Consider the following 15,910-nt stretch of genomic DNA (forward strand, 5'->3'; position numbering starts at 1 on the left):
CCCACCCACCCACCCTCCTCCTCTCTCTCTCGCTCTCCCTCTCACGTCTCCTTTTCTCTTGCCGATGCAGAGAGGTGCTCAGCGGGCAGGAAACAGCACAGAGCGCGCGCTCTACGCTTAGATGCGCGCTCTCTCTCCATCGCTCCCATTCTGGGACTGGAGCATTGGTCGTTGCATTGGCAGCCTCTCGCTCTCTCCGTCTATGTAGATATTTGCCGTATATGTGACAGTACTGGCAGTCAGTCGAGTCGCTCTGTGGATTTGCGTGTGTTTTGTTGTTGTTGATGTTTTATATCGGCGCACCTGTGTGTATGGCATCGCTATCTTAATGCGCGGTCGGGTATAGCGTGTTGCGAATGGGGGGTGGGGTGGGGGGGATAACCGAGGATAAGACAGCAGTTTTTATTTCCCTGTGTTATATATTACACAGAGGGGGGGGGGGGGGACAACAACCCATCTTAATTGTGAACCTTGTCGCAAGGTGTCGAATTTGGCGTGCGTACGAGCAAATAATGAGCCGCGATATTTTCACGACGATGGGAATTTTCTGATTTAAACAAAAAAATTCTCATTCATTTTGCGTCTTTATATCTTGTTTTCCCTCTCCACCACCCACTCCCCCCCCCCCCCCTATTGTGGCTCAGCAACAGACACAGAATAATATATATATTTAAAAAAACCCAGAGAGACTGGATGTTGTTATCAGGGCTCTTACAGGGTCCCTGCCCTCTCGGCAGCGCTGAAACCTTCTCCACGCTGCCGCATGACGAGGAGGCTTTCCACTCGCGTCCCTTCTCCTCCGACCGCCGTCGTTCACCGAGAACATAGAGAGGGAAGGAGGACACGGCAGAGGCGAAGCAGGAGGCTGAAGAGAAGAGAGCTTCCGTTGGAGAGAGGACATCCGACCATCAATCTCCAGCGCCGCGCCTACCCGCGGGCCAGCCACTGACTGAATTTGCTCGGGCAGCAGAAAAAAAACAGGACCCACCACCACCATCATCATCACCATCAATTTAATTAAGAGCAGCAGCAGCAGCATCAGCAGTAAAGCGGCGTGGTGACGACGGCGAGATCTAGCGCTGGTAATAAAATTAATAATAATAATAATAAATTATAACGTGGCTCGACGCATCTCCTCGCTGCTCGGCAGCCGCCTCCGCCATCCAGACGTATGATCAGTTCAGTGTGCGTCTCGTCGTTCCGAGGACGCAAGTCCGGCAACAAGCCGCCGTCAAAGACATGCCTGAAGGGCGAGATGGCCAAGAGCGAGGACGAGGAGCGGATAATCATCAACGTGGGCGGCATGCGCCATGAGACCTACAGGACCACGCTCAAGACCCTGCCGGGCACTCGCCTCTCGTGGCTTACGGAGCCCGACGCATACAGCACCTTCGACTACGACCCCAAGTGCGACGAGTTCTTCTTCGACAGGCACCCCGGCGTCTTCGCGCACATCCTCAACTACTACCGCACGGGCAAGCTGCACTGCCCCGCCGACGTGTGCGGACCTTTCTTCGAGGAGGAGCTCGCCTACTGGGGTATCGATGAGACGGACGTGGAGGCGTGCTGCTGGATGACCTACAGGCAGCACCGCGACGCCGAGGAGGCCCTCGACAGCTTTGACAATGCCCCCGACGATGGCGGAGGTGGAGACGGGGACGAGGAATCGGGCGGCTCGGGCAGCAAGCGGTTCGGCGTCGATGACCCCAGCGCGGCCGCCAAGTCGAACTGGTGGCGTCGCTGGCAGCCCAAACTGTGGAATCTTTTCGAAGATCCGTACTCGTCCAAGAACGCCAAGGTTAGTTGCTGCTGCTGCTGCTGCGTGTGTGTTTGTGCGCGTGTGCACATTTCCCGACGGAGGCTTGTCTACCCATCCTCCATCTCCACCTGACTTCTCCATCGCATCCCCATCCTCGAGCTGTCACCATCCACCTTCTCACGTGACCTGTCTTCACCTTCTTTCTCTCCAACATTTCGTCATGCTATCACCGTCATCTCTCTCTCTCTCTTTCCTCATCATCTCAATCTACACATCATCTCTCAACCCTCTCTATGCATTCTTCTCCCATGCATTCTCTATCCATCCATTTATTTATTTCCATTCCATCATCTTCATATCTCCATACTCACCCTTTCTTTATCTTATTTCTCTCCAACTGCTCTCCTAATCGTCTATTTCAGTCCCCTTTATCGTTTTTTTCCTCATAACCTCTCCCTATCTTCCTTCCATATCCCCCCAGTCTATCTCCACCACATCTTCATCCTGTCGCAATGATAGTTCTACATTCGTTATTGTCCTTCCACTCATCCTCTTGCTCCGTATGCTGTATGTACATCTCCATACATTTTCTCTCCATCCTCTCAAACACCTGCCTTTAATATCATCTCATCCCTTCACACCCTGCCTCTCCATCTTCTCTACTTAACCTGTTTCTTCCTTAGCCATTCCTGACCCTCCATCTCCCTCCATCATCTCTCTCCAATATCTCACTTTTGTATTCCCATTATCTTTCTTTCATCTCCTCAACTTCTGCCTGCTCTATATCCACCCTCTCTCATCCTATCCACCGCCTTCAATTGCGTACAGCTCATACTGCATATTAAATTAGATGTCGAACTGTCGCAAGGAAACACTCAGCACACGGATGACCCATATTTACGTACAACGCGAGATATGCATTTGATCAATAACCCTTAGATCCAAGTGAGAGACCATCAGGACAATCATTCTCTCCTGCAGAAGTGTCCAGGGATTCATTTGTATATTTTAAAAATATGCTATTATCTCTTCAGTTTAATGTCAACATTGTCGTTTAAATACTCAAAATTGACCCAGACTCATGGACAATATTACCAAGACAGAACACCTGTATCCTACAGTGAACATTATATACAATAGCTCATGGTCGTGCTGATTATTATGGATTTTGGCTCTATGAATATGCGACGTATATATAAGAACACACCGTTATATATGGAGATGCATGTTGCGTGTTTTTTTTTTCCTCCACAAAACCTCTATGCGTGCGTATACACATATACACGCACACGCGTTCCAGCAACCACATACAACACGCATAGAACGCCGCGTATCATTCCGCATGGGCGAACGCACACGCGCGTTCATCCCGAGGACGCTGCGTGGGAACACACACGTGAGGTGCATTGCTAATGAGCGAACAACACAAGACAAGAGAGAGAGAGAGAAAAAAAAATCACACAACGCAACCAGCCCTCATGGCAGAGCCACCACGGCAGACAAGACAAGAGACGGCGTGGCGGCACGGGGCCCACCCCCACCCCCACCGTAACCCATTCGCTCCGCCGATGGAGCTGACGCACAAAATACGGCGGAAAGGCGACGCCACACGGAGTGATGTAACGTGCAAGCGGGTGGTCGCAGCGAGCTGGCGGGCGCGCGTCTTTGAGGACCAACGAACGTGGGCCATCAGTCAACCTTGCAGAAAGCGCTGCGGCGGAGCGCGTGCACACTCGCCCCGCTCGCCCCGCTCGCTCGCTGGTCCAATTGCTTGATGGCTTCTGCAGGCAAAGCCATGCCCGTGCAATTTGAAACGCAACTGGTGCCGCTGGCATTTCTCTTTGGGACGTGACGACACGTCCTGCTGAATACGATATTGCATGTACAGTTGCGTCTGAATATGAGGCTGAGCCATGCACTTTGCGGACTGAGATGCCTTTGTCTTTATTTTTTTGCTCCAAATCGTTGTCCGCGTGTTCTGTTTGTTATTTGTTTGCAAGGAGGAATGAATGGTGGGTGCGAGGAATCAATTCCTCTGCATCGAGTGCTCTCTAAACCGGTTAATCGGTCTTCCTCTCGTTTGAAGCAGTAGCAAATGAGTAACTCGATGTACCGCATGAATGACGGCGCTGGGAAGACAAAGGTGGCCGGGCATGATGCTGATGCTGGCCACACAATCCCTTTGCGTGACGTGTAAGCCTTAATAGGTGCTCACTGACAGCACTTGCCTCAATACCTTTGGGGCAAGTGCTAAATATGGGATTCATGTAAATGCCATATATCATTGGCATATTGCACACAATTCGACAATTTTTAATCTGTGAAAGCAAATATGAGCAGAACTATGGTCTATATTTCCTAATATAAATACAAATATCTATTAGTCAATCAGCCTCTTGGCTGCCAGACCAATATCATCAAGCTACGTGTCTTATTATGGATCTAAGTACATTTATAAAGCAAGACATCTTAAAAATATGTGCCCAGGTAGTGCTGTGATTAAAGATGATGGGCTCACAATTTGAGGGTGCCAAATAAAAATTCCATCCCTTCAGGGTCAGTAAATATTAGAGACATTTCGTGAAATATCAACAGTGGGCACTCTACGGAGAGAGGGAGACTGATCTTCGCAATGGGAATGTGGAATTTCCAGCACTGGCTAAGGGCCACGGATGAAGGTTGGCGCACTTCCATCATGTTTAAGCGACGAGACACGTTGACTTGTGATGCTGCAGTATAATATACTTGTGCTGCATACTGCAGTACGTTTTAACACGTAGGCTTTCGCGACCAATATTATTCACAATGGAGGTTTTTGGGTGAGTTCGCGTAAGACTATTCTGGCAAATCGCCCAATGATGCTGGATGTAATTAACAGCGAAACGTCGTACTCAAATTGTAAATGCTGTGGATTTATTCTCCAAGTAGTAATGAATTGGCGTTTTGTTTCACTGACAAATCCCTTACTAATTTGCTGCGTCGGGTGGTGGAGGGTTACGACACATTCATACTCACGCGATTTAACCCAAAAACCTTTATTATGAATACTGCAGTACGTGTGTGTGTGTGCTCCATTCCATATGAACTCAGTGGCTTTGAAGAGCACAAATCAACCAATGGTGGCGTCTCGCTTGCTGCCAGATGCAAGCAATCCCTTGACATTATTCAACAGTAGACGATGGTGTGAAGTGTCACGGCCAGGCATTCGATATGTGTCTGCAACTCACGGCACACTGCTAACTTCCCAAGAATATTCTCTCAATGCCTGCCGAGCTTAAACAAACCCCGTGCCACTTATGGGCGAGCAATAGGGTAATTACACATTTATAATGTGAATGCTGTAGCCCTGGGTACGAGACGAGAAAAGGTCAAAGCGTCTCCTGCCTCAAATGAGCGGTGGGGCATAACTCTTGAGCTATTGGTGGACATTCCATATTTTCATGGCAGGGGCATATCGTCTGTACACAATCGCCATAATACCGTGTTGATTTACTGGCCACCCACGTGTCATTGTATCCTGGGAATCTGTGAGTGAAGGCGGGAAAAACAATTGTGCCGAAAACTTGAATGCAAATATTCACGGCGTTGCTGTGTTGGATAGATTACTCTTGTTCCGTTGTCTTTCTCGATTGAGACACCCCGCCCTCTGCCCCGTTCATTTAGTCTAGGCAATAGTTTTGCCTGTAAAATAACATTACCCTATGCTTTAGTTAATTTCCTTTTTATAATTAGACTCTGTGCTGTCAGGATCATATCTTGAGATGAAAGAAAAGTCATTGGTTTATCTCACAGTGCATCACATTGCCAGCAGAGAAATATTCAACTCTGTAGTTAAGAGCGTGCCATACATTTTTGAGTTGACCATAAGAATCTAAAAGTGGGCCCTCTCCCCTAAAAATGCCACGTTCCCGACCGTTACCCCGACGTGAGTAAGGGGGCAGTGAGCCCAATCGCCCTTCCTTCCCTTTCCCCAGTGGGCACATGGCCTCGGGATTGTTGTCCACAGAATACCTTTACCACTTCCCCCTATCGCTCGTGCTTTGTAATGGGCTCGTTAAAAATGTAAAATAGAATAATAACTCGGCACTCAGATCAAGTTGTCATTTCGTGGGACAAAGCCACAGATAAAACCCAAAACTCAGTCCTGCCACCACTGGGTTTAATATAGCCCTGGAAAAATTATGCCACAAGACTATGTCTTAGTATCCTCAATAACATTATCCACACGAGGCGATGCTTTACTTTAAGCTCGTGGAAAGAGTCTTTTTTTTTACATGGCAATAATATTATATAAATTCACAGAATTGAATGAAGTCAAATTAAGTGACGTAAAAATCAGTTTTTTTGTTGTTGCAGTCGTTGGTAACTGGACTGAGTCCTATCCGCTCGTTACACTGGAGAATCTGTGATGAATCTTGGCTTGGTCATGGAATTTAACCCAGGATTCCAATGGTGCCAGCTTAGTGCTCTGACATAGTATTAGCCTCCTAAGCCACCCGCACACCTCATAATTATCTGCGTGAATCTGCATTCATTCTTTATTTATTCCACAACATTGACATAACACGTTGATCACTGTTTTATGCAATACAGACTGCCCACATGCGGGTTCAGTTCAACGCGAGAGAACAGCAAGCCTGACATGGTCGTGGGTCTCGTGATTTCTATTTGGAAATCGCTACGATCAAGTGGCTTGGGTGATTCAGGGGGCCAATGTAATGTCCGTGTCACAGCACCGAACCAGCATTGAAGTGATGCTGCATTAGAATCCACAGATCGTACCGGCTACTGCACATGGGTCTCGTGTGCAGAGAATCTCCACGCAGTTTCAAATCGCTGTGAAAAAACACCCACTGCTTCAGATGAATATAAAATTAGGTTCGATTGAAACACAAGTTGCTTCTCTGTATCTCTCCACGAATGCAATATGTATATTTCAGTGTGTTGGCCCACTTGGCCTTCCAGACGTATGGTGCAGAAAAAGGGGCACTTACCAATAGCATCTGGCGATTTGGCAGTATTTGCTTATGAAGCTTGACTGTGCTAATGAGCCACGGAAGGTTGAAATCCGTGCAGAGTTAGCGTGTTTAGACAAATTACGTTGGTTAACAAAAGTCTGGAATGTCAGCAGGGCAATTGACTAGAAAAGATTTTGGATTAATGTGGAGATTTAAAGGTGAAGGTGCAGGGTACCTGCAATATCTTTCTCACGACACTGCTGGCAGAAGAGCCTTCACTAGAGGGAGCTCTAGAGAGCCCCTCTAGAGGGCAACTGATCTCCACTCACAGACTGATTAGGCATTCTGGAAGAGGTGGAAGTACCCACACTTTGCCCCACCACAAGGGACTTGGCAATCGACGGTGGTTTATTCCTTTCTACTGCTGGGTGGACTGAAGCAGGGTCGGGGAGTGGGGGCCATTTAAGAAACTTTCACCGTTGTTAAAAATGCTCTACTACTGTACTTATTGAGGTTTTTAACATTCAGTTATTAAGTCACTCAGTATTAGAGCAGGCCAGTCTGCAGATGGGATGACAAGACTCACGTGGTATACAGGAGGTCGTGCGTTCGATCTCCACCCTGACGCCTGCTGTATATTTGCAGCTTGCATGTCTCTCTCCCCATGGTCGCGTGGATTTTTCTCCGGGTCTTCCGGCTTTTCTTTCCACATTTAAAATCAACGTGCGTTTCGAGTAACTGGCTGCTCTAAATTTCCACGTGATAAGCCACTTGGTTGAGCTATCATTTGTGGCCAGGTCGCTTCTGAAAAGTAGCTATATAGCTACATAAAAAGTGAATAGTTTACACTCAATGGTCCTCAGTAGACGCCACTCACCGAGCGCTCACTACTCACCTAACTACTCACCAGATAATTATTTGACACTTAAAACTCACCCGACCCTACTCGCTTGACACTCAGTTTAAGGAGTGGGATAGCAGGGCTATGCAAAGCCTCTTTGGACTCCCTCTATGGCCACGTTTACCCTATTCGTACATCAGCTTTGAGATGTGATCACATTTAGATGCCTTAATTGTTTTACATTTTTTTAATGAGGCCACATTTGCTAATCCGTATATTTATGTTAGAAAAAAACGACGACCGAAATTATTTTTGCCCCTAAAATAAAATTCCTGACTAATCGCAGTAAAAATCATTGAAGACAAATTGTAGAATGTTTAAAAAATAGCTAATTTGACAATGTAACAGAGAAACTAAGAATGTGGCCATTGTCAGAATCGCATGTTCTAGACCTTGAATTCCATTGCAACACACGTTTTACAATTTTAGACAAATGTACTACCATCTTCATGGTGATAATGCCAATATATCATTGTGCATTCTGATTGTGCACTATTATTAAGCAATTTTTTTTCCAGTTTCACGATGCCAATTGTGCTATCGGCGTCACGTCACGAGACAAACTTTTCACTTGAATCTCCCGCACAGCAGCGCAGCCGGTCGAAAATGGCTTGCGGAAGTGGATATCACAGAGCTGCTACTGAGGTCCCTTCAAGTGACCCCGAGTCCACAGCTTAGAGAGCAAAACTTCCCCGCCTGCTCTAACACATGAGAGCATTTGCGCCATCACAACGCAGTCAGAACGTGACTTCCCTTCTCAGAGTTGGAATGTGGCCAAATGAAACGAACGTAACCAAATGAATGTGATGGGTTTTTTTTTCGTGCAGCCATTGGAAACTGGGCTGAGATCATCAACTCAATTCGCTTGAGAGCCTCGTTCAATCGCGGGCGACCGACTGGATTTGAACATTGGATATCGGCGATGCCCACTTCATTGCACATTTTATTTTTCGTATTTACCTGGATATATAGTTCAGAGCCCGAGAATCAGTGGTGCATGTGTGTGTATACTGTACGTATGTTAAAAAATGATTTACAGTCCACTGCTCCATGAAGGCCTCCCCTCCACCATATCAGTTCTGCTAGTTTTATTTCTCTAACATACTTTACCACACTAGTCATCACCGGTATCGGCGCAGCACTGGTCAAGATGTCACTCGCTACCGATGTTTAGCCAAGGTCGGGTATGGATCTCAGGTTGCCAGGTTCGTCGTGTTATATGCTAACCACTGCACTACTGCTGCACAATTGAATATATACAGTCATACCTCGGTATACGACCGCTTTGGAATACGTCGAATTTGATATACGTCGTGTTTTGACGAGAAAAAAATGTCTTGGGATACGACGTCTTGCTTGGGATACGACGCGCTTGCTTGGGATACGACACGCTTGCTAGAACTTGTATGGGTCGGGATGAGTCACCGCGTATGCCCCGTTCACGACTCCTCCCCTTGCTTACCACCATCCTCGTAGGATATCAACCCTCTCAGCAAGGTAAAGTGATGTTACATTTTATTTTTTATTTCAATTTATTTTAATTTATTTATGCATTTATTTTTCTTTATTTATGTATGCATTTTAGTAATAAGTAGTGTCTAAATTTTTTTTATACAACCCAAATCATGTATAATATGTCATATAAAATATAATTTCTTATTTCTTATGGGAAAAATTCGTTTGGTATACGTCATTTTCGGTATAAGTCCTACCTTCTGGAACGAATTAACGACATATACCGAGGTACCACTGTATACAGATGTTATACTATATGCAAGGCAACACGCTTGATTGTGTCTAAAATGTTTGACCCACGACCCCACATCACCGGAAGGGGAACAGAGTCAGTTGCGCAAAATGTCAGCAGGCAGGGCAAGGTGACCACGAACGGGACGGGACGCTGGCCGCGAAAGTGCCCAAGGTGAACAGAGATGGCACGGCTCAAGATGAGCAGCAGGAATAAATAAAGAGCGCCGGGCATGGAAGTGGAGAGGGGGGTGAGAGAAGAGGGACGAGAGAAGGAAGAGAGTGAGCAGGAGTGAGCTGCATGGAGCAGCGTCTGTTTTCACAGGGGGCGGGGGGAGGGGGTGGATTCCGAGTAAAGGGAGGTCACACACAAGTCACGTGATTTAAAGGGGGCTTTGAGCTAATTGAGACATATATATAAATCAGTGTACACGTATGAAATATTAGCTAAACTATATTGTAAATGTGGGATGAGCTATGACAGTTGACTCGTTGTGGTTGGCATGTAATGTGAAGCATATTCATGAAAAAATTATGGAATACAATATAAATAAAACTGCAAATTGTGTTTTAAAATAATGAATGGGATCAATGATAATGCAATAATACGTATTCCAAGTTTTGTATTATAGTACTCAGTAACTGTATAATTAAATTTAAAAGTTTTTAATCGCCAACATTTTCCAAATTACCCGTGAAATATTAAAACTGCAGTACGTATCTATACCATGATTACGACATAGTATTTGTAACGGCAGACGGTGAAACAGCAACACCAAAGGGTCGTCGGTTGGACACATCAAGAGAAAAAACTCCGGAAAGCGTTCTCCGCAGTAAATCCATATTAAATCCATAACAGGTCAAATTATCAAATATAATGGGATTTTTTTTTTTACGCACTGCAACTCAGAGGGAAAGAAAGATCTTGACATTTTGTCTGACAGGCCTTGTGCAGTGAATCTGAAGTTAGAGTAAACACAAACGCACCCAACCCCCCGGGTTATTGATTAGATCAACCGACTTTCCTTAAACTTGCTCAAAGCAGCATCCTTATATGCAGTATAAATGTTTAACACGTGCAGAGCTTTCAGGGCCCATTGTTATGATTCAATGATTGATATTCGGGTCAGATCGCCGTGTGAGTGAAGTGTTGTGTCGTGCACCTTCCTCCACCCGGCACAGCCAACAAATAAAGTGGCCGCGTGGATGAACGCGGCAACTTATCACCGCTTTGGCACATCTGTGTGCTGTGGATTGCTCACCGAAAACATTCCTCAAATGCTTTGTTACCAAACCCTTTAAAAAAAAAAACCCGCCCCGCCAAATCTTACAAATAATTAACCTCCATTTATCCAAAGACAGAATTGTCTCTTCAGACCATTTTGCTACGGCAGTTCCCTTTCGTGGACTATTTAGACAATTATTTTAACGCGAAGTTAAGCACGTGCCATGAAACTGGAATGTCTAAATGTCACACATGCATGGGAATAACACTCAAATATACACACACATAGGTCAATAGGTCACCGTGGCCAGTACTGTTCATGCCATCAACACTTGCTATCTTATTTCTCTGCTTGATGCAAGATCTTGCAGTGTTTACAGGATTCAAAGGCTAACTGCAAAGTCCTCTCCTACAGTATCCCGCCATCTGGAAGTTCCTTCCATATTGTCCATCATATTGTCCAGCTACGTACGGTGCAAAAGAAGTTCAAAACATACATCTACATCATATTGTCCATCATTGTTTCAGGAATCTTACAGTCACCCAAACCCTGATTTCTCATCTGGGAAGGCAGTGTCCACCAACGCACGTTTATAGTCACCTTGAGCGGAATGCACAGATCTTGTTAATAATCTGGGCGACATCTGGGCTGGCATGGGGCGTTTTATTTGAACTCGTGTCTTCGTGTGGCAGTTGAACCTCGGTGGAGCACTGGGAGGCAGCCACTCCACTCCTGGTGTCTGCAGAGTCATCATCACTTCTAATGGCTCACCTGTCTGTGATGATGCTATGATAAATGAGGGTCATACACTCCCCTGTAATCTAAGCCATTGTCACAAATGGAGACTCATCTGCCTTGGGTAGTTGTACCACACTATGAATCCCAATATGGTACCTTCAAACGGAGCCCACTTAGCCACCACTTTTAGACAAACCCTGCCACATTATGACAACGACATTCAGACAACTGCTCAGTTTCTCTCGACAAAACTCGTGTTGGGTTTTAGGATAGAGGTGAGCAGACTACTTGTGTACTGCCCTGTGTAGGCTTGCATATTGATCCGAAGTTGGGTGCCTTCAACGGATACAGATATCTGTGTAATCCACCAATAAGTAAACTTCTATAGCTTTTTCTTGGTTCTTTCGGTAAAGTCACGTAGAAGGAAAATAATAAAATAATAAAAATAAAACAATTAAATAATTCTCACGACGTTTCGGCCACAACGGGTCTGTCGAGAAGACTGAGTCTGAATGGAACGCCCCAGGCTTGGAGCGACTATTTATGCTGGGATGGAGGGGCGAAGAGCGTCTTGACAAACTAATTTGCATATCAAGATGAATTTAGCATATTTATGGGAAATGCAGATATGCGATTAGTACTACAAACGATGCCTGGCATGATTTTATTCAAGTCATCTTGGTTTGAAATGCCTCATTTATGTGTTTGGATGAGACACAACAATTACACAGCTGATAACGAGTGATGCATGAGACTTCGTATTGGTATTGATAGGGCATGAGGTTCTAAACAGAGATTGACCCTTCAGCATCATCATAAGACATATAATCCATTTGAAAATCCCCCAAAGCAGTGTGTTCTCTGCGTGTACGAGCATGGCTGTGGCAAGAGATTTGCACAAAACTTTTGAAAACCCTTCATGTTGGCTTTTTTTTTCTTCATCTTTACACAATCGGGGGGTGGGGTGGGGGGGAACCTTTCCACACATTCTGCTATGAGATTGACACACTTATATTTGAATTCTGAGAACTGAAAATTAGCTACTTGAAAGTGAACAACGAAAACGTTAACATGGTGGGTTTTTTTGTTGTTGTTGTTGTACAGTCATCGTTGACTGGACTCATGCCATTACCTTTCTCCACTTGAGAGCCCGACTTCACTCATTCCAGCTCCGAGACGTCTGCAAGTTGCAGGGTGAGGTCACGTTCGCCACCGAATCACGGAACGCGCAAGCGATTCGGCGTTCAATCTATTTAGAGAGGCATCGCGGCGCTGTTTTAAAAGACATTGTACTCACCGCAGACAACTGGAGCGACATGACCACACTCTGTGATAGCCGGCGCCAAACTGTGCCACACGCTTTCGCGCATGGCCTTGTGGGAGCCTCGGTACCGATAAAGTTATTTTTATTTTTTATTTCGGTTTTGTTTCCTCGATGTACACGTACGTCATCGGGAACAGGAATGGTTAATTAATTAATGACTCCTGACTGCCTGGATTCGAACTCAGGTGCCCAGCAGTGTTAGCTTGGGTTCTCTGACCTGGCCACCTCGTTTTCAGGAACTAAAAAAAAAAAGTCTCTGTACGGATTCATGGACAATTCAAATCTCCGTGTGAATTCAGTGTCAGATCATCAACATATTCACTTTCTGTTTGAACAATTAAGAAGGTTCATTTGTCAAGAGGTACGCAACCTTAATTCTTCGCTGAATGTTGCCTGGGCAAGAGGCTCAGGAGGCTGATAACCGTGGTCCAAGCACCGAGCCAGCGTTGCTGAAAATCCTGGGCTTGGTTTCAAAAAGCCACCCATGATTTAGTGTGGTGAGATGATTGTCTTACAGATTTAATGAAGAAAAAAACTCCCAACACATTTATAAATAACACCGCGGCCTTAAAAGGAGAGAGAAATATATCTAAATGAGCAGGCAACGTTTCGGGCAATGGCCTTTCTTCCCAGCACATAATTAGAGAGGCCACAGAGAGATAGAGTGGATAACAAGAGGTGGAGGCTGCGCTTTATATCATGGGGCCTGATGAGAATTACATTTTTTTTAATGTTTTCCGATGAGTAGTTTTCAAATTGGCGTATTAATAGTTACCTAATAGTAGCTATTGGCCAGCCAACATATATGCATTCATGCCCTTCGCTTTTCAATTAAAAGGCCCCATTGAGGGCCGTGATTTGAATCTTTGCGGATGAATGTAGCACCTCTGGTGGCTGCAGGGGTCACGTGGCCGAATTGGAATTGTGTGCATCATGTACTGTACTAATCACGTGGAATCAGTCGATTCTTGCACGCACAATTCTCCGCTTGTATCGCGAGCGTAAGAATCAATTTAAAATCAATAAATTCAATGCGTCCGTGCGCGCCCAGTCTCATTCCCATCTATAATGATCCCATTCCCATCCAACCCCTGCCTCGTCTTTCATATTAAATTAGCTTTAAATTTCGATTTAAAGCTTTCGTGACTGCAGGGATTTATCTTCTTGGTTCTTTCGGTAAAGTCACGTAGAAGGGAAATAATAATATAATAATATTTATTTTATTTTATTATTTCCCTTTTACGTGACTTTACTGAAAGAACCAAGAAGATAAATTAGCTTTGTCACATCTATACAAATTGCAGCACTGTGAAGTAAACATTTCGGTTGATTTACGTGTGATTTAAAAAAAATAAACTCCATGCAACGGCAGGGCACATGACAGGTGCACCTTCCGAGCGTGGAAACGCGACTCCCTGAAGGCACCCTCAGAAGTAGCTCTGTGACTTCATCTTCTGTGGCCTATTCTCCGACACAATGCTCCGGCCGCTACGCTGCTAATTGCAACCGCCGCATGGGCGTATTTCGTCATCTGATGTCACGATGGCGAGAGCACAATGCGAATATAATTGGGAGCAGAACATTAAAAAAAGGACATTTTGTGATATAATATCAAGGTCTGTTATATCCATCAGTCAGTTTATTTCTGGTAAGGCCCATTGAGCTCAGGAGCTCGTTATCGACTCGGCCAAGGCAGCATGCGTGTTGCATGGGCAGAGAGGGTTTACAGGGGTGGCATAGAACAACAACAACGGCGGAGTACATGTTTTATATAAACATTGCAGACAATAAAATAATAGGCAATCAGAACGGTGCACAATGGGAAATCTAGAAAGCGATCCAAAATCACGTTACGCATGACACTGGTGAGATCAACTCACGATATTGAAAATGGCATTTGTAACAGCAAAGATATCTAGATTTCAATTATTTCCTATCTACTGCTGGATGATGGCCTTGCCACATTGCTGCAATACCTCATGGCCGGAAGATGTTTACGATCCATCGCACTCCTGCACAAGCTGACCACGTGGCTCCATCTCTCTGTGGCGCAATTCCTCCTTTGGGCTGCCATTCTGTCGCCAGGCTCATCCCCATCGATCGTCCCATCTGGAGCAGTGTCCTTGCACAAGCCCACTTACGTTCATGACAATCGTGTCCGATTTCCCTTTGTTCCCCGATCTGTGCGTTCCGCTCTCTGACTATCACGATGTCATTTAATTTGTGCATCTCTCGCTTGCCTCTTTGCACATTGTTGAACTTCTGTTCCCATTTGACTTGGTGCAGTGTTCACGTTTCTGACCCACGTCATGGCTGGCAATATGCACTGACTGAAAACTTTCCTCTCGAGACCACTTCTTCTTTAGGCAAATTACAAAATCACTTAATCATGCTGTCGTTTATTTTTTGTTGCTTCATCATTTCCATCCCAATCCACCTTACAGGCATGTACACATTTGTTAAATGCATGGTCTCAGCGTACAAATACATTGAATGTCTTTGGTTGAAAATGAACAAACATTAGAAATAAATGAAAACAAATATGTATCCGTACATATGTACATTCTTCATATCACGTTTCCTTAGCCCATTCACGAACTTTAATTGAAACGCCACACTAATAAATAATGCGACATATAATTTCCTAACTTAGAACAAATGTTATGGCACAAGATGCTGAAAATGACGACACAAATATTCTGCGTGCATCGCCCTAATAATTACGACCCGCTAAATTCAATGTACGCCATCATTTCTAATCATTTCTTCCCGCGTACATTTAGAATATTCATAACACGTCTCTATAAACTCGTGATCTAACAATCACTATGAACAGAGTTCCTCGAGGCAGTCTACGTATTGCATACGTTGGCAACTTCTCAAAAAATCATGCGCGTGCTTCACCGTAGCACTGGGATGCTGCCGCAGTGTAAACACAGCAGTTAAGACACTGAACTTGCAATGTAGAGCAGAGGTCTAATCCGGTGCTGCAGTGGAAAAAACATGGTGCAAGTTTACTAAACCCTGTCCACCCAGCGGTCTACATGGGTGCGGCACTAAACTGAATTTAACTTTGTATATTTTACCAGCTAAGGCCCACCGAGGTATGTAGCTCTTCGTCAGAAGCGACCTGGCCACAGACGATAGCTCAACAAAGTGGGTTATCATATGGAAATGTATAGCAGTCAAATACTCTATAACGCATATTGATTCTAAATGGGGAAGGAAAAACCGGGTAGAACATGCAAACTCCAAATA

At 45.1% G+C, this 15,910-nt stretch overlaps 1 protein-coding gene across 1 annotated transcript in view; it reads left to right on the top strand.

Annotated features, from left to right (window-relative positions):
- The first annotated feature begins 525 nt into the window (after positions 1-525).
- The window catches only part of LOC144722956 (voltage-gated potassium channel KCNC1-like), a 57,496-nt gene continuing 42,111 nt past the window's right edge, over positions 526-15,910 (top strand). The window contains exon 1 of the mRNA XM_078601406.1: positions 526-1,798. Within this exon, the coding sequence (XP_078457532.1) occupies positions 1,172-1,798 (627 nt within the window). The 5' untranslated portion in view covers positions 526-1,171. The remainder of the gene's footprint in view (positions 1,799-15,910) is intronic.

This window comes from Lampetra planeri, chromosome 16 (assembly GCF_965212315.1).
Source record: "Lampetra planeri chromosome 16, kcLamPlan1.2.h2, whole genome shotgun sequence".
NCBI classification, from domain to species: Eukaryota; Metazoa; Chordata; class Hyperoartia; order Petromyzontiformes; family Petromyzontidae; genus Lampetra; species Lampetra planeri.